General features: G+C 35.3%; 1 protein-coding gene across 4 annotated transcripts in view; it reads right to left on the bottom strand.

Moving 5' to 3' along the window:
• LOC150095684 (major vault protein-like) overlaps nucleotides 1–19769 on the bottom strand; it is a 248434-nt gene that overhangs the window by 124363 nt on the left and 104302 nt on the right. For all 4 annotated transcript variants that reach the window (XM_090409713.1, XM_090409711.1, XM_090409712.1 and 1 more), the window contains exon 6: nucleotides 9647–9883. In XM_090409713.1, coding sequence (XP_090265839.1) covers nucleotides 9647–9883 — 237 coding nt within the window. The remainder of the gene's footprint in view (nucleotides 1–9646; nucleotides 9884–19769) is intronic.

Here is a 19769-nt window from a genome sequence, read left to right on the forward strand (position 1 = left end):
AGTAATCCGTTGTCCAGAGTAGCTGAAATTCTATTTTCAAGATCTAAAACAGACTGAATATTAAATACTAAATCTTTTTAGTCGCTCAAAGTTGGTTCCATATCAAGGAAAAACTTCAGCAAATATAAATTCCATGAGCTTCACGGCAACTGAATAGTCTCTCTAAATCTAATTCTTACATATTTTCCTATCAATAAAATTTCTTATCTGTTATCATCTACAAAAGACAAACTGTCACCTCTCAATTAGCTGGTGTTTACCAGATACCTTGTGAACATAATTTGACATACTTTGCACAGACAGGCCATTCTATGGAAAAAAATAATTCATGAACATCAGTATTACATTGACTTACAAGATATTACAAAAAGTCTGGTCTGGCACAACATAGTATTGACACAGTATTTGGTGGATGAAGCTCGTCTTCTCCATAGGAGCAGTTTTAAATACAAATGCCTTTTCAAAGAAAGTTGTGAAGCCCTTTTACATCAGCCAAACCTGAATCAGAACGAATGTCTCCCCCCCCCCCAAAAAAAAAAAAAAAGTTTGGGAGATTCTCATTTTATGTAAACATCAAAAATAATTATAATATTATTTATTAATATATAAATTTTTAGCACACAACAACCAATTTTAATTGGTAAACCAATTGTTGTATGTACCTTGTATTCCTGTTTCTTTGATTTGCTTGTTTCTTGGTTCTGTGTTATTGAAAATAACACAGAACCTTTGAAAAATCCAAGCGCACCTTTGCATATACGAAGGTGCGCTTGGATTTTTCAAAGGCCTTTGATAGACTACCACATGACAAGTTACTAGCTAAACTGAAACAAATGGCATTAGATAACAGACTAGTGAGTTGGATAACTGATTGGCTGTCAGACAGTTATTAGTGGGTTTTATATAAAGTGCCATAGGGATCTGTTTTGGGACCATTACTGTTTAACTTGTACGTTAATGACATTGGAACTGGCTTAACAGAAGATATGCAACTGTTTGCTGATGATGCAAAGTTGGGAAGAGCTATGAGAAGTGGAGTAGATTATTGTGGCTTTGCATGAGGATCTGTATCTGTATAGACTGATATGCAGTTAGTAAATATTAGATTCATCTGTAACACTATTAGGAACTTAAAACATATTTAATGAAATTTCCCAAATTTTGGGAATAGTTAAACCATTCCTAATGCTATTTTAAGCTCGCTACTGCAAACAGTGAAAGTTCAAACTTTTTTGAGATAACAAAATTAATTTCCTGGCAAATGAGGTCACAATCCATGCCTTGCAATTTTCATTTACTGAACACTAATGCATATATTTTAACTTAATCTACTCAGTACAAGATCAACATGTGTTATATGCACTTGCATGGAAACTTGAAAGAAGGTTACAATGCTTTAGAGCAGGAGTTGGCAAACTTTGCATGAGACGGGCCAGTTAGTAAATAATTTACACTTTGTAGGCAAACAGATAATATTGAGGAAATCATCTTGTAAATAGTAATGACAGGAATGGATGACGATGCAATTATACAATTTAAGGTGAGTAAAATAAAATACCATTTAATGATAATTATTTTATGGAAACTACTAGTCTTTTTATATGATATTCCTTTATTCAGACTTGATGTACTTAAATCAACTAAAAGCAACCATGCTCGTTACTATTAACCAAAAGTTTTTCCCTGTTTTTCCCAGATGGGGAAAAAAAAGTTTTTTTCTCATCTGCATATGACATTGTATGCAGATGATGGTGGTGATGTTATATGTAGTTGATGGATTAAGTAGTGGAGATAGTGAGTTGTGTGTAGTTGAGTAGAATGCCCATCCTTGATGAGTCTTTGGACTTCTAGGTGTTCATGTAATAGTAATAACTTAAATGTTTTTACCTCTGAAAATGTGTATGCTGCATCACATTAATACTACTATACACTGAAATGGTATAAAATACAAAATATATTTTGTTTTTGATTTTTATATTGACAGAAGCTAAATTAAATTAATATTGTGAATAAACTATAAAGAGATGAAAAAACAACAACAACAATTTGTTAGGCATAACAAAACATAAACAAAAAAAGCAAGAACTAACAAACAAAATTTTGACTGATACAATTTTACACTGCTCAGAAAAAAAAAATTTTTTTCAGAGCAACTCCCACCCACAAAAGTAACTTCTACTAGTACATTAGTACAATGGGTGGGATGTTTTTTTATTATTATTATTATATATATGTGTAACTGTGAAAATACTAGTGGTGGTTGGCAGTTGGTGGAGACGGAGAATTGTAGAGTAGGTACCCTCCCTCAATGAGTCTTTGAACTCCCTGGAGGTGTTATGTAATAATACATACATATATATATATATATATATATTTTTTTTTTAAACATAATTCACAAACTTAAATATGGACTATGTGTGCTGTCTCTATAATATTCCATTTAACTCAAATAACCATTTAATTGACACCACAACCTTTCTTTCTGTGGAAAAATGGTAGAACACAAGCCTCACCCGAAATGCCTTGGAGTGAACGTGTACAGAAGCGTAACCTATCACCAACCTATCCAACAATTCCATCAGACAAATCCTGGGTGTACAAGTTCAGGAAGCTCAGGGTCTGAAGATAGACCCTGAGCTTCCTGAACTTGTACACCCAGTATCTCAGGAAGAGGTACAAGTAGCCTTAAAACTCACCAAGAACGACAAGGTTGCAGGAGTGGATGGTATCTGTCCCGAGTTTCTGAAACATCTCAGTCAACAAGGCCAAACATGGCTGGTCGCCCTTTTCTCAAAAATTATAATGACTGGAAAACTACCAAATCTGTGGTGGCATGGCAATTATTTTGGCTTTCCAAACCAGGGAAAGATCCAAATGATGTCAAAAACCTAAGACCTATCTCCTTGCTTTGATCCACCTTTAAGCTCTTTGAAAGAATTCTCCTTAAAAGAATTTCACCACTCATCGAAAGAGCACTCCTGATTGAACAAGCTGACTTCAGGCCAGGAAGTCAGCTTGTTCAATCAGGAGTCAGGTTCAATCAGGTTCAATCAGTGCTCCTGATTGAACCTGAACTCCTAGCTTGAGGAGGAGGCCCCCTGATCCAGACTGTGTCCTGACAACACAGATTGAAGCAGGCTTCCAGAAGAAACTTAAATCCAGAGCCATTTTCATTGACCTAACATCAGCTTATGACACAGTCTGGATCAGGGGGCCTCTTCCTCAAGCTAGGAGTTCAGCTTTTTGAATCCATTCTCTCCAACAGAAAGATCCGGGTCCATATTGGCGGAAAAAAGAACAGGCTCAGATTCCTTCACAGCGGTCTCCCGCAGAGTTCTATGTTATCTCCTTTACTCTTTAACATCTATGTGTATGCACATCGCCTAGCGATCCTATATCAATTTACCCCCTTTGCCAACCTGGAATCAACCTTGAATACAGACCTGAACATCCTGGAAGAGTACTTCAAGCAGTGATACTTGAAAGCCAAATTCAACCAGAACTGTGTCCACAGTATTTCACCTGAAGAATGCAGAGGTGAATCGACACCTCAACCTTTCTTTCTGTGAAAAAATGGTAGAACACGAGCCTCACCAAAAATACCTTGGAGTGAACCTGGACAGAGGCCTAACCTATAAAAGGCACATCACCAACCTGTCCAACAAAATTAAAACAAGAAACAATATCATTTCAAGGCTTGCTGGAACAACCTGGGGTTGTGGTGCAGAAGTCCTAAGGTTGTCTGCAGTAGCCATCACATTCTCTGCAACAGAATATTGTGCCCCTGTTTGGAAAAGAAGTGAACACACTAACATTATAGACACCCAGCTAAAATCTACCATGCACACAATTAGTGGGACAGTGAGAAGCACCCCTCTCTCCTGGCTGCCTGTCCAATCTAACATTGCTCCACCAAACATATGGAGAAGACAAGCCCCTCGATTAAAGAATTGAATAAAGCAATGAGCAATCCACTCATGCCCCTGCACCAGTCTCTCATAAATCCACCTAGTCTTTGCCTAAAATCTAGAAAGCCTTTCTGGTCCATGGACGAACTCTCTTCAGCTATCCTGCCATCGGCACCTGACACGTGGAGAGAATACTGGTCCAACAATCTTCCAACAAACGGCTTCCTGGTAAAAGATCCTATGCCCGGCAGCCATGTTTTGCTCTTCCTAGGAAGATTTGGTCATCTATCAACAGGATCAGAACTAACCAAGGGCAGATGTGCATTAAACCAATGTGGCTACCTACTACATAAATGGAGACTATTAGACCATTGACCTAATTGTGATTGTTCTCCCGTGGTTCAGACGATTACTCATATTGTGAACAACTGCCCAAGGTGCCAATTTCACGGTGGTGATGTACAGGACATCCACAAGGTGACAGATGAGGCCTTGGATTGGCTTTCCAAACTGGACATTGACCTATAGCTGTTCCTTTTGTCATAAGAATAAATAAATAATTTTTTTTTAACATAATTCACAAACTTAAATATGGACTATGTGTGCTGTATAATGTTCCATTTAACCCAAATAACAATTTAATCCAAGTTTTCTGAAAAGCTTTCTCTGGCAACTTCTTGTATATCTTTTCCATATCTACAAAACCTGAATATAGATCCTGTTTATATTTCCATGAAGTCCCAACTATCTATATCTTAACTGTACATATCATCCTGATGACACCTATTTGACCTTAATCCAGCTTGCTCTTTGAAAAGTTTCTCTTACACAATTTTTCTTAGCTTCTTTTCAAGCAGGCTTACAGAAATATTATAAGGAACACTCAGAAGAAAATTCCTCTTTAATAGTCACACTTTTTTTGTTTTATTTCCCATTTAATAGATCGGTGCTAAGAAAGTCCTACTCTAGTCATCTGAAATTTGATCTTCTGACGAGACTTTCCAAATTATGTAATCTAGCTACTTAAATGCGTGGATAGGCTTCTGTGTTCATCACACATGTTGAATTGGATTTAAATGGTATTGATGCAAACACAGATTGATAAGAAACTAACTATTTATTAACTTGAAAGCTAAGATTTTGCTGGTATTACATCCAGCATCTTCAGAGCAAACAAACAAAGTTTGTTACAAATGCAAGCCAACCACAATTCAGTGTAACATAAGTAATTGCAGCATGCAACACAAGACTAAAGTCCTAATACGACACCACCTAAGTTTAAAAAAAAAAATTAGTCCAAAGTTTTTTAAAAAAATATATACAGTAAAACCCCGTTTTTACGTTCTCACCATTTACGTTTTCCTGCCATATATGTCATTTTTCGTTGGTCCCATCATAAGGCCTATTCTTACGATATATTGTTTTTCCGCCATTAACAACTTGATGTGGACGTTATTTCCCATGATTTGTATTTTTTTCTCAGGTGGCAATACTGATTTTCGAATCGATTTCTGCGGAAATATGTGCATTTCTATTCCCAGATGGCATTGCTTTCGGCTGTAAGTTTCGTTTCCGCCATCACGGTGACTTGCCACATTATGACTTGCTCATCTACATTACTTGAAGCAGTAATGTAGTGATGAGCGATACCATGATTTTTCAATCACAGTACAAATTGATATTGCAGAATTTCTGTTACGTAATTTAGCATTTAGCGTCTGAAAGTTGCTTTCAAGTTGCAGTGGTGGATTATCCATGTTAGTAACATGGAGAAAAAAAAAAGAAAATGTATTTTGGTAGAAGAAAAGATGGCAATTCTGCAACGTGTAGATTGGCATGCCAGAACATGTGTGCATTTAGCAAAAGATCTTGGACTCTCCGTGTCCACTTTGAACAGGATAGTAGAAAACAGGTCAAGCACTGAACTCAATGCAAAGCAATCTGGCACTATGTAAAAAAAAAAAAAAAAAAAAAAAAAAAAAGCGAAAACAATCAACAATTAAAGATTTTTTTAAATAGATAAATGTAAGTAATTCTAAATTCATTTATTTTCAGTTATTAAATGTTGTAATCGAGTATGTAGACTCACATACTAGAAGCAAGTCATCTTTTAGCCTATTTTTAAATGTTTCTTTTAAAAATAGTAATAAAAATAGTCCAAAGTTTGAAAAAAATAAAATAAAAATAAATATTAATTTGGGCTTGTCTCCCAAATTTTTGGTAGATTTATACAGCCATACTTGTTAAGGTTTGGAGTATGTTTTAAGGCTTCTGTTGATTCCAGGAACAACCGCTCTGACTTGTAGAAGCTTCTGTGCAGTACTTTTGTTTTTTTCCAATTGATCCTATGTGCTGGGGTATCCAAAGCATGGTCTGTCAGACCCAACTTGCCATAAAGAAAGTGCTGGATATATTTTTTGTGTTCATTGAGACAGATGCCCACAGTTCTTCCTGTCTGTCCGTAGTAGGCTCGATGACAAGAAGGGGCTACTTCATAGTCCTGAATGTGATAAAGGAGTGAATCGGTCCTTAGGTGAACAGACGAGAGTTGCCAATTTCATATAAGGTTTAAATACAGTGCGCAGTTGGGGTTTGTTAAGCACCCTAGATATCTTTTCAGATGTGCCTTTAATGTATGGGATGGTGATGGTTTTGTTGTAGTCTTCTGTGGTAGATAGTGGGGGGGATTCCTGGGTAGCATTTAGTATTTTATCTATCTTATGGGGATTATAGCCATTGGTTAGGAAGGTGTGGGGCAGGTGAGAAAGTTCAGCAGTGAGAGCAATGTCATTTGAACAGATTGCTCTAGCTCTATGGGTTAGTGTTTTTAAGATACCATATTGTTGAGAAGGGTGATGGTGTGATTGTTTGTGTAAATATCTCCCTGTATGTGTGGGTTTTCTATAAACCGAAAATGATAAGGAACCTTCTGGATGATGTGTGATCAGTGTGTCCAGGAAGGGCAAGCAGTCATTGGCTTCTAGTTCCATTGTAAAGTAGATTTTAGGGTGCTGCCTATTTAGATGCATTAAAAATGTATTCAATGTGTCTGGGCCATGTGGCCAAATAGCAAACACATCATCAACATAGTGTAGCAAGAGACTAGGTTTGAGAGTGGCTGTGTTGATAGCTAGTTTTTCCAGATGTTCTATGTAGAAGTTAGCTAAAGGGGGAACCCATTGCTGTCCCATCTAATTGTTTGTATATTTTCTCTTTCCATGTAAAATAACCTGCCTGTACTGTGAATTTAAATAGCTGAAATATATCTGGGGGAAATTGTGAATTTAGTAAGTTAAGTGTTTCATTCAGTGGTACATTAGTGAATAATGAGGTGATATCAAAACTCACCATTAGGTCTGAACTATTTAAGGTGTGGTTTTCTAAAATACTTTTTAGGTGGGTCGAATTTTTAACAAAAGAGGGAGAATTGTTTGTGCAAGTGGCTAGTAGTTTGGCTAAATATTTAGCTAATTTATATGTAGGACTGTTTATACCATCTACAATAGGGCGTATAGGTGTACCTTGTTTGTGGATTTTGAAGCTCCATATATTCTGGGTGTTTTAACGTGAAAGGGTTTGAGTTTATTGACTGTTTCTTTTGGCCAGGAAGTGACTTTGTTCAATAACTTGCACACCTTATTCTTTTGCGAGTTGGTGGGATCTCGATCTATTATTTGATATGTTGACCGGTCTTGGAGAAGTGTGTGCATTTCACTTTCATATTCTGTTGTATCCATTACTACAGTTGCATTTCTTTTGTCAGATTTGGTTATTGTAATGTGGTTATTATTGCATAGCTCTTTTAGAGCCATTATTTCTTTATGTGGGATATTATTTTTGGGAGGCTTAGACTGGATTAAGATATTGGCCACGTCTAACCTAATATTATTGGCTAATGCTGGAGGCAGGTTGTATATTCCACGTTCAGGTAACCTATCTTAGGTAAAAAAAAAAACTTTTCAAAAAAATAGTTTCTTTTTGTTGTTGTTAGTGGTTTTGCATATTTCAGATCTTACATTACCATTTAGAAAGCAACAGACATCAGAGGGTGAGTAACAAGCAGCCATGATGTCCACCTTAATAAGATGTAGGACCTCCTTTCACTGTGATAACTGCAACAATCTTACAAGGCATACTTTCCACAAGCATACGATAGTGATCAATGAGTATTTTGAACCATTCTTCCTGTAGGCATGTAACCAAGTCCTGGGCTGTTGTGGGCTGACATTCCTTGACCTTACCTGATGCTCAGTTCATCCCACAGATGTTCAACAGGGTTGAGATCAGGGCTCTGTGGAGGCCAGTCAAGTGTGGTGATGTTCATGTCCACAAACCATACAGTTGCAGCAGTATGACAGAGTGCATTGTCTTGCTGAAGGAGACAATGGTCAGTTCTCTAGAAACACCACTAAGTAGGAAGAATTGCATTGTCCAGTGTTCAGATACCTCTCGGAGTTGAGTGTTCATGGCATCACAAACAGAGGGCCAAAGCCAAACTAGGAAATGTAGGACCATACCATCATACCACCACCTCCAAATTTCATAACTGAGTGGTTACACACTCTAGTAAGAGACGTTCACCAGGTATCTGCCACACGAATGTTCATTCATTCAACTGCTTGGTAGAGGATGTGGCATGATTCGTCACTCCATAACACAGCTTTCCAAGCTTCCATTTCCCAATGTACACACTCTTTGCACCACTGAAGATGACGCTGCATGTTGGTTTGGGTAATGTGGTGCTTGTCTATTGCAATGGGTTTCCTACCATGGAAACCTATGTTGTGAGCCTTGGTTCTGAATGAATGCAGATTCGTGTTCCAGTCGATGCCCGGAACTCTGCATTCAACACATCATCTGGCGAATGGCAGTTACATATTATTCTTCATAGCATCCTACAGTCATGTTCGGTGAGTGTGGTGGGTCATCCACTGTAGATAATGCTTGCAGTTGACTCCATGAGCTTTCATCTCAGTATGGTATCACTGACTGTGGACCTGGGATGGCCCAGTTTGTCAACAATTTTCTGAACAGATAGGCCTGCAACATGGTGTCATATCACAATACCTCTTTCTAACTCTGTCAGCTCTCTTCTCACAGTCATTTCACCTGGACACAGCAGCAGCATCATATTCCTCCAATTTATACTACAAACACATGACTCATTACATGGCACAATGCACTTTGCCCATGGAGATGGCCATTGACTTCCTTCCAAACAGTATAAATTCCTTATATTATAATATACTATATACTTCCATATACTATAATACTATAGTATAGTATATGTATATACATATACTATACTATAGTATTATGTTGTAAGTACAGTATTGTCTTCAAATGTTTACATGTGGGAAATATCTTCAAGAACCAAAAAACTGAAATTTTTGGAAAAATACAGAAAAATATAACACATTATATATCAATATATCTCTTATATTTTAATATAATGCATTAATATAATAATAACATCAGTAAAATATATTCTATAAAAGGATCGGATGTAAATCTCAAATGGGGTGCTAAAAAAAACTGTTATATAACAATTATGCAATTAAATGTACAAATTTGTAATAGAAACATAACAAATAGTGCAATTTTATTTTTTATTCAAATCAGATTTCATCTAATTAAATGTTGTAGTATATTTAAATAAAGTAATATTTTCTTAGAATTATTCAGTTCTTCCACAAATAAAAAATCAATGCCTTTAACAAACTAGAAGCAAATCTTACTTTGACCAACTTCTTTTGTCCCAGGTCAGGTTTTCCGCTATCACCCACAGGATCAATAATGACACAATATTGCCGATTTGATAAAATTGTAATAGGGACAATTCCTGCCACTTGCTCATAAACTCCTGGAATATAAGTTTCTGTATCATTTATGGTAACTAACCATTCTTCACCATTTTTTCTCAACTTTCCTAAATCATCAGTAAATGTACGGGTTGCCTTAACATGAACAGCTTCCTTTGGAAAAAATAATGATGAAAATAAATTAAAATTGTTCATGAAACTAGAAAATTAACTTTTTATTATACTAAAACATAAACTTACTATAGCAAACACTGTAATATCATCTGCTATAATAAAATGACAGTATACTAAAAATTTTTAAAAGTCCTAAAAGCTAAAGCCTCCTTAGCAATTATGTTATGCTAAGTGAAATTCATCACAGCACCTCAAACTTTCTTTCTGTTCTCCCTACTGTATCATAGTGTGAACTGGCTGTATTTCAACAAAATATTAGATATATTTTCAAAGATATAAATAATTGTTTTAGCATTATCTCTAAAGATAAAGCATTTTCTGAAGATATAAATACAGGAGCTCTAACATACAATAAACAAGATGATTTCCAAAATTCACGTATCCAAAATGTTCAATAAATCTAAATATAGATGTCATGTCCAAATGTCTGAAAAGACTTCATCAACAATTACTTTGTACTAGACACTACTAGTATCTTTTATTTGATATTGTATTTGTGGATATTAAAAAAAAAGAAAAACAACCAAGAGTTGATCATTGTATCATGAATGAATGGCATTAAGAAAAGAGAAGAATGGCATACAATGGTATCCTGTTTCACCTTTTATTATTGCATAAATATAGAAGATGATCAAAATTAAAGTATTATTGTTTAAAGCCTTGTGGAGCGACACCCAGTGATCCAAATGCTGCGAAACTTTGCTGCATGTGTGCATCATTATGCACACATGCAGCATTATGCTGTCTTTCAGTGCTGGCAAGTTATCAGGATGATCCCGATAAACCCTGTCTCTGAAAAATTCCTCAGAGCCAGAAGTCACAGGGGGTGAGATCAGGTGAATGAGGAGGCCATGCATAGAAAAATGCACAGCTGATCACTCTGACTTTTGTGAAATGTTCTCAAAGAACTTTCTGTATGAATCAACCAATGTGTGGAGGAGCTTCATCATGCATGAAAATAATTGAATTCATGCACAGGCACTGCTATAGCTTGGAACAACAAAATGTTTATCATATCATGATACCAATCAGCAGTAACTGACAGATCACCAGATGTGACTGGTGAATGTCCTCAAAGAAGAAGAGCCCAATGATAAACGAAGCTGTAAACCCACACCAGACAGTAAATTAACTTTAGGTGAATGCAAAGGAATTTGTTGGATTGCATGCAGATTTTGCATAGCCCATACTGGCAATTGTGGGTATTCACAGATCCATTCAGGTGAAAGTGAGCCTCATCTTCCAACAAATCATCCACGGCCACACAGTGTCCAACTCCACTCGAGAAAGAACTGTTAAAGCAAATGTCAGTGGACTTGCAAAATCATGTGGGCATAACTCCTGTGTCAGAGTTATCTTGAATGGGAAGAGATGCAAACTTTCTAGACAGTTGTGCAAGGTACATCCAAGTGTCTTGATACAGGTTTATTCATAGTCTGCGCCAGAACAGCAGTAGCAATTTCATTCATTTGTTGTAAACTGATTGGTTTGCATCCTCTGTCAGTTCTAACTCTCAACAATCCCATTTCTTCAAAATGACTAATCATCTGTTGCAGAGCACATGGAGATAGTAAAGCTCATTGACATTTGTTCAGGCAACGAAATTCACAGAGTGCAGTAACAGCACTACAGTTGTTTAGGTAGTACAGTTTCAAGAGCAAAGTACGTTGTGGAAAGGTTAGTGCCATCACTGTGAATGGTATTAACAACTAGAATAGAGGGAAAATTATTATCTCTGAGATACTCTTGTTTGTGTGCATATACTTTTAATATTTTATTATTATATGGACATCTTCAAAGATATCTGAAGATTCATAATGGGGAACCCACTAAACATTTCACTAAGCACCATCAGTCATACAATACCTGTCATGTTTCTCTTTGAACTTGTTCATACAAAGCACTCACCACTGTCTCCAACTCATTCACTACTTCACAAGTAAAAAATCTGGTCCTCACACTCTTACAAACCATGCTATTACATACTGGAAACAGGTAAACAAGAGGAATGACACTCCCCCCTTCTACTTGTTTACAGTCATGTACTGAAAACTTTCCTCTATTTCAACCTTACAAAATAGTTTTAGTAGCTCATATGTCTATCATAATCCCACCCTCCCCTTTTGCCTTCAAGCAATTTCTTCATTTAGACCGTCACCATCTTGGATCATCCACCTTTAGATTCTTCTCCACTTCAACCCCCCCAAGAAACCCAGGTGACAAGATCTGCAAACAGCAGCCTGGAGGTAGCCATATCAAAGCATTATAAAGAAGTATAATAACCTCCTTATCTCTGCTTAATGGTATGTTCTTCAAATAACTGTTGTTGTTATGTTCCATTGAGTTGTTTTCGACTCCTGGTGATTCTATGACCATACATTTTCCGTTCAGATCTGTCCCTGGCCATATCTTTCAGAATTTCCAAGCACATTCCAGTTGCTTCTTTAACTCCATCCATCCATCTAATTCTTGGTCTTCCTCTTCTCCTGCTTCTATCAACTTTAGCAAGCATCATCATCTTCTCAAGACCATCATTTGCTCGCATAATATGTCTGAAGTATGACAATTTTTGCTTGATGATCATAACTTCGAGGGAGAAATCTGGCTTTATTCTGTCTATCACTGATTTACTGGTTTGCTTTGCAGTCCATGGTATTCTTAGTAAGCATCTCCAAACCCATCTATCTTCCTTCTTTCACTCTTTCTCAGGGTCCAACTTTCACTTCCATACGGTACCACAGGGAATACCATTGCTTTCACGATTCTGATTTTTGTTGCGAGGCTAATATCTTTATCTTTAAAGATCTTGCTTAAATTTGTCATTGCTTTCTTTCTGAGTAATAATCTTCTTCTATCTTCTTCAGTACAAATACCCATCTTTATCAATTTGGGATCCTAGGAGCACAAAATTGTTAACTACTTTCATTTTCTCCCCATCTACTTCAAAATCATTAAGTTCACATGTTGCCATAACTTTTGTCTTTTTGAGGTCAAGTTTAAAACTATATTTAGCACTTTCTTCTTTAACTTTCATAAATAAGATCCTCCAAATCTCTTTGCATTCTGCTAGCAATATGATCTGCATACCTCAAATTATTAATATTTCTTCCACCAATTTTAATTCCAACTAAAGCCTCCTCCAGCTCTGCCATTCTTAAAATGTATTCACTGTACAAGTTAAACAGGTATGGAGATAAAATACATCCTTGTCGCACCACTTTACCTATAGTGAAATACTCAGTTTCTCCAAGATCTGTTCGACAGTAGCTTCTTGTTCATAATAAAGATTTCTCAGAAGAATAATGAAATGCTCTGGTACTCCCATTGTTCTTAACACATTCCACAGTTTCACATGATCTACAGAGTCAAAATACAAGACCTGTCATGTTTCTCTTTGAACTTTAAATTTTAACCTAATCTAACCTTTCCTATAGTCAATGAAAAAGTAGACATTCTTTTGATATTCCTCTGCTCTTCTATTATCCATCTTACATTGCTGATTTGATCTCTTGTTCTTCTGCCTTTTTGAAATCCTGCCTGTTCATTTGGCATTTCTCTCTTCATGAATGGTTCCAGTGTTTTCTGAATTATCTTAAGCAAGACTTTACTTGCATGAGAAATCAAGGCTATAGTTCTGTAATTTTCCACTCTCTTGCATCGCCTTTCTTCAATAAAGGTATATAAACTGATTTTTTCCATTTCCTAGGCCATTTAGTTGTGATCCAAATTTGTTGACATAGAGCTGTTAAAATTTTAACTGCCTCTTCTCCCAGCGCTTTGAGCAGCTCAATAGGTATTCCATCTCCTCCTGGTGCTTTCTTACTGGATAGCTGTTGCAGTGTCCATCTCACTTCACTCTCCAGTGGTACTGGCTCCTATGTATAATCCCACTTTTCAAATTTCTCAGTAATTTTGGAATCCTTTCTGTAAAGGACTTCTGTATACTCTTTCCATCTTTCTTTGATGTCTGCAGCTTCCACAGTTTCACATGATCTACAGAATCAAAAGCCTTGCTATAGTCAAGGAAATAAAGGTAGACATTCTTCTGATATTCCTGTGCTCTTTCTATAGATAATCCTGTAAGCTATTTTAGCCACATTTGCATTAAACCCTCTGAACTTCAACTCCCTGTCTACCAGCACCCCGAATCCTTAGCTTCATCAATTTCTTAAAACTCATTGCTATCAATGTCCTCTTCAACATTATCAACATTATGGAAGAATAAAGATGTTTACATATCAGAACTTGAAAACAACATAACCAAAATAAAAAAAAATATTAAGTGTGAGTATACAAACATTGATGAAACATTGCTTCAATTCTTCTTTGCTACAAGTGCTGGATTCTCAATAGATGGTCAACAGCCTTAAGACCAACTGAAATCATGTTTATTATTAATTATTATTTTTTTTAATTATGAAGAAATAAACTATGTTTAGCATTAAGTGTATGGTTTTAAAATTATGAACAAATAAATTATGTTTAATATTAAGTGTATTGCAGTTTGCAGGAAGCATATTCATACAAATAATAAATATGTATGAAATTATATTATTTCTCTCTCTCTAATACTTTTTTGAATCTATGTTTATTGAGAATTTAAAAAAAAAAAAAAAAACAGAGGTAGATTTAACTCATCACAGTCGCTAACGGTTAAATTAGAAAATTTTGTCTCTCCCTTGGTGTTCATTATAACCAAGTTCAACAGTATATGTATGTCCATGAAAGCTGAAAAAGATGGAAAACAATTATTTTTGTCAACTTGACAACACAGATTTATCATTATTATTATGGGCTACTGCATGGAGTTCTTCACCTCACCGAAGGAAGACCTAAACATCATGCCAAGCAATATCTGATATTTGTGCAGTATCTATCATACTTTGAACGCATTCACAGTCATGGCAAGCACAACAGACTTTGGCAGCATATTCATTCACCACTTTTGAGCAGCAATGTCTCCCCCTATTGCATCCCAAACATGTTCTATGGGTTCAGATCTGGGGAGAGCATGCTGGCCACTTGATTCAATTAATATCCTAGGTTTCCAGAAGTATTCTCCATTACTCATGTACGATGATGTAGCATTCCCATCCATAAAAATGAATTCTTCGTCTACAGCACCAAAGAACAATTGAACATGATGTTCAATTGTTGCAATATCGTTCAACAATTATAGTTCCTTTTTCAAGCAAGTGTAGCTCAGTTCATCCATTAAGGATGCCTACCCACACCATAACCCCAGCACTGATGTATCAATCCCTTTCAATAATATTCACAATACTTGATCTGGAGTGAAAATGTTTATAATCGGAGGAAACAACTAAAGTGATTCAGATCTGTAAAGAGTACATTAGCTCATTGATGTCATGTCCAATTTTTATGAATACAATACTATTGAAAATGTGCTCGATGATGAGCTGTGGATAAAGGAATGCAGACTACAGGCCCCTTTGAGCATATAGGCTTAATTTTTGCAAATGTCTTGCCACAGTTTGTCAAAATAAATGCATACCTGTGCTTGAACAAAGCTGACCTGCCACGGTATGTCAGTTACATTATTCTGTTATAACCAAAATTCTGGCTTCATGCTCCATGGTAGAGTGAGGATAGCTTCTTAGCAAACATCTGAAACACATTCTATTGGTTTGAAATGCTTCCAGAGCCTGGATACAATGCCATGCGAGATTCCAAATTCTCTCTCAATATCAATAATTCTGCAGCCATATTCAAGCTTTCCAATAATTCTTCCCCATTTGAAATCATCTAGATGATGTCTTTGAGACATTACAAGACATTCACGTCGCAACTTTATTCCTTCATGAAAAGAGCTTCCTTTAAACACAATTCGCTTAGTGCAGCCTTTTGCCTTTTATCCTGTTGAGTGCTACCATGTGACCCATTTGCACATGATTAGAAAATTTGAAGGTGTACCTGCCTTCTACTTGAAATCATCAGTTATACAAATTGCCACAATAATGATTTGTATGAATTTTCAGTTGTAATCTTCAGAAATAGAATTCGTTCTTAGGTTCTCATTTTTGTCCAATTCTGTTCAATATTTTTCAAAAGTTTCCAATTCTTTTTCTTCTTTCTCATCTGCCGGATAACTGTTGAGTTCCCTATGCACAAATCTTTGCCATCTGGTTCTATCTCTAGTCATTTCTGTCATCTCTCTGAAGATCGATAATTGTGACCTTTCCTTCAAAGGCTGTAGCCAAATTCCTTTTGGTATATCTTGATTGTTTTCCTCTCATGATTCCATTCAAGACTATATTTGGTAATCTTTGAAAGGAAATTCTCTGGAGGTGTCCAAGCCATCTTAAATGCTATTTAAGAATTATAGCTATAATATCTTCTCTATAGTTTAATTTGTGTTTAACTTGCTCATTTGTTTTGTGTTCTGACCAGTAAGTCATTTATTTTTCTTAAACATATTGCGAATGCTCTGATTGAGTTTCCAAGTCTCAGTTCCATACTTTGCTATAGGCATAATAATAATGCTTTTATCGAGTTTTAGTTTGAGGTGTTTTTTTTTTTAAATGCTACTATTTTTCCATATTTTGTTTAATTTATACATGTTAGCCCATCCTTTGTTAGTCAAGTCTGCATTTTACCGTTTCTGTGTTGTTGAGGTTGTGAGTAATGAGGCTGCCAAGATATGTAAATTGCTTTATTCATTCAAGTATATGATCTTCTAAGTTTATTGAATTTTTTTTCCTCATCTTTTCCTATTTTCATTGTTTCAGTTTTGCACTAATCGATTTTCATTCCAAAAGTTTTGCACTTTTCATTGAAAATTTTCATTGCTCTTTTTTCCAATTGTTCTTTAGATTCTGCAAGAATAATAATATCGTCTGCATATTTAGTGTGGTTGATATTTGCAGCATTTACTTGCAGGTCTGGTTCTTCAGCTATGGATTTGCATATTTCTCAAGATAAAAAAAAATAAATTTGGTGAGAGTGGCAACCCTGCATGACTCCTTTTTCTACTTTGAATTTGTCTGTTTTGACAGTTGCTTTGGTATTTTGATAATAATTCATAATAAAGGTTTGAAGTTCTGGATCTAATGTCAAAGATTTTAAGATGTTTATCATTTTGTTCCTGTCAATGGAATAAAATCTATAAAATAACACATATGCCTCAGTAAATAACTTTTTAATGTGTAAATATTTCATCTTATATATCATAAATCATCATCAGTACAATTATCAAACAACAATAGAAACTAAATTTAAAAAAACATTAGCACGGATGCTTAAATTGGAATCGTTCTGTATACAGTTGAGTATTTATGGATGAAACCTAATTAGGCTGTAAATTAAATTAAAATATAACACATTTATTTTATACCACTTGAGGATAACAATTTCCCACACTTTTAGAATAGTGATACAGTCATTCTGATTAAGATTAGGTCTATAACATAAGGCTTCAGCACTTTCTTTATATAAACGTTCATGTTTATATACAGATCTATGTAACAGTTTAGTGTTTTGCTTTGGATTCTGTGATTAACGGTTTCAACTCCATGTTGCACAAGGCCAGATTTGTAAAGTTTGATGAGAGGATGTGGTCTTGATGTTCAGAGATACGTTTATTTATAGATCTTCCTGTTTGTCCATAGTAAGATAAGTTACAAGAACATGGTTCTTCGTATATGCCAAGTAGCACATCATTGGTTTGTCTTTTGGAGAAGGTAACAAGTTTGAATTTGGTTGTTGGATTTATAGGTGGCAATGAATTTGTATTTTTTCATAATTTTTGCCAAATGTTCAGAGATGCCTTGAATATATGGTACAAGCACCCTGTGGGCTTCTTTATGTCTGGGTTGATTTTAAGAAAGTGGTTAATTTTTTTTTTTGAGTAATTTTTAGATTACATCCATTTAGTAGAGCTGTTTCTTTGATAATTTCCAATTCTTGTTTTAGAGATTCTTCAGAGGAACAAATCTTTTGTGCTCTGGATACTAGAGATTTTATGTTACCATATTTTTGAGATGAATGATGAGCAGATGTGTTATAGATATAATGACCTGAAAAAGTCAGTTTTCTGTAGACCGAAATGGAACCATCCTATTTATGTTTGATGTGTACATCAAGAAAGGAAATATCTTTTGATGATTCTTTTTCTAGTGTGAACTTGATGCAAAGATGTAGGTTGCTGATATTTTTTAGAAATGAGTTCTTGTTCTGTGCGACTCCAGACAGCAAAGACATCATCAACATACCATAGCCAAATTGTTGGTTTAGGGTCAAGAGTGAAAATTCTATCTTCAAATTGTTCAAGAAAAAAGTTGGTTAAGTCAGGTGATAAGGGCGAGTCCATCGCTGTTCCTTCCTCATGTTTATATATTTTCTCTTTCCATGCAAGTAACCTGAAGTGATGGCAAATTTGAATAATTCAACAATATTGGGTGAAAATTTTTTCTTTGTGAGGGATATTAGTGAAGAGAGAGAGAGAGAGACGATGTCAAAGCTTACTAACATGTCTGTATATGCCAATGTCTTTTATTCTTGTAAGGAATTCTATGGAATTTTTTTTATCAAAGAAGCTGAGTGACCAATGAGGGGACAGAGAAGAGTAGACAAAAATTTTGATATTGATACGTGGGACTGCATATAGAATCCACAACTGGCTGGGCAGTTACTTTTATGTAATTGCATGGCAAGGAATTCTTGTCAGAAATTCCATAGAATTCCTGACAAGAATAAAAGACATTAAATTGGCAGATACAAACATGTAAGCTTCGACATTCTCTCTCTCTTCACTAATATCCCTCTCACAAAGAGACAATAGAATTCTTTCTTTTAGACAATAGAATTGTTAACCCAAAAATTTCCACCTGACATTGTTGAATTATTCAAATTTGCAATCACTTCAGGTTATCCCACATGAAAAAATAAAATATATATAAACAAGAGCAAGGAACATCAATGGGTTCACCTTATCACCTAACTTAGCCAACTTTTTTCTTGAACACTTAGAAGATAGAATTTTCACTCTTGACCTGCACTAAACCAACAATCTGGCTATGATATGATGATGTCTTTGCTGTCTGGAGTTACACAGAACAAGAACTCTACTCATTTCTAAAAAATATCAACAACTTACATCCTCGCATCAAGTTCACACCAGAAAATGAATCATCAAAAGGTATTTCTTTTTTTAATGTATACATCGAACATAAACAAGATGATTCCATTTGTACTTCAGTTTACCAGATCTTTCCTTTCTTTTAAGGTTACAATGGTGGTCAGCATTCATAGTTAAGAATTTATGGAGGCACAACACACGTGTGAAAATAATTACTTTACTTAATAGGAAAGTAACATTCAAAGTTTCAACCTCTGTATTGAGGTCATCATCAGGAAAATACATATGTATAAGATACAAGCTACATGCTACTGCACCTTACAAAGGTAAAATTAATCTAGCAGCTTATTAATCTTTTACCTAGCCTGACTGCTTGTGAAAAAACTAAATTAATAACATTAAATTTTTAAAAAAATTATGAATAGATTAAAAAATTAAATTTAAAAACCAGATAAATATAAAAATAAATTAAAATTAAATTAATATAAATAAAAAATAAAAATATGAAATATTTTTTAAAAAATAAATTAATTAAAAACAGAACTATATTAAGCATTTCTAAAGTCCTCTCGTATTGAGATTTTCTTCTGGGCTTGGATATGTTTGGAGTGCATGGTCAGATATGTATCAGACCACACACTCCAAACATACCATAGAATTGACTGGAAAGGCACTAAGTCCCCTACATCAAAACCTGGTTTGAGAGAAAATTCAAAGAAGCCTGCGAAATACTAAAACACTATTGTTGTGTCCCTATCTACGATTATT

The sequence above is a fragment of the Typopeltis vanoorti genome, chromosome 20 (genome assembly GCF_054136105.1).
Source record: "Typopeltis vanoorti isolate ZY-2024b chromosome 20, IOZ_Tvanoo_1.0, whole genome shotgun sequence".
Classification (NCBI taxonomy): Eukaryota; Metazoa; Arthropoda; class Arachnida; order Uropygi; family Thelyphonidae; genus Typopeltis; species Typopeltis vanoorti.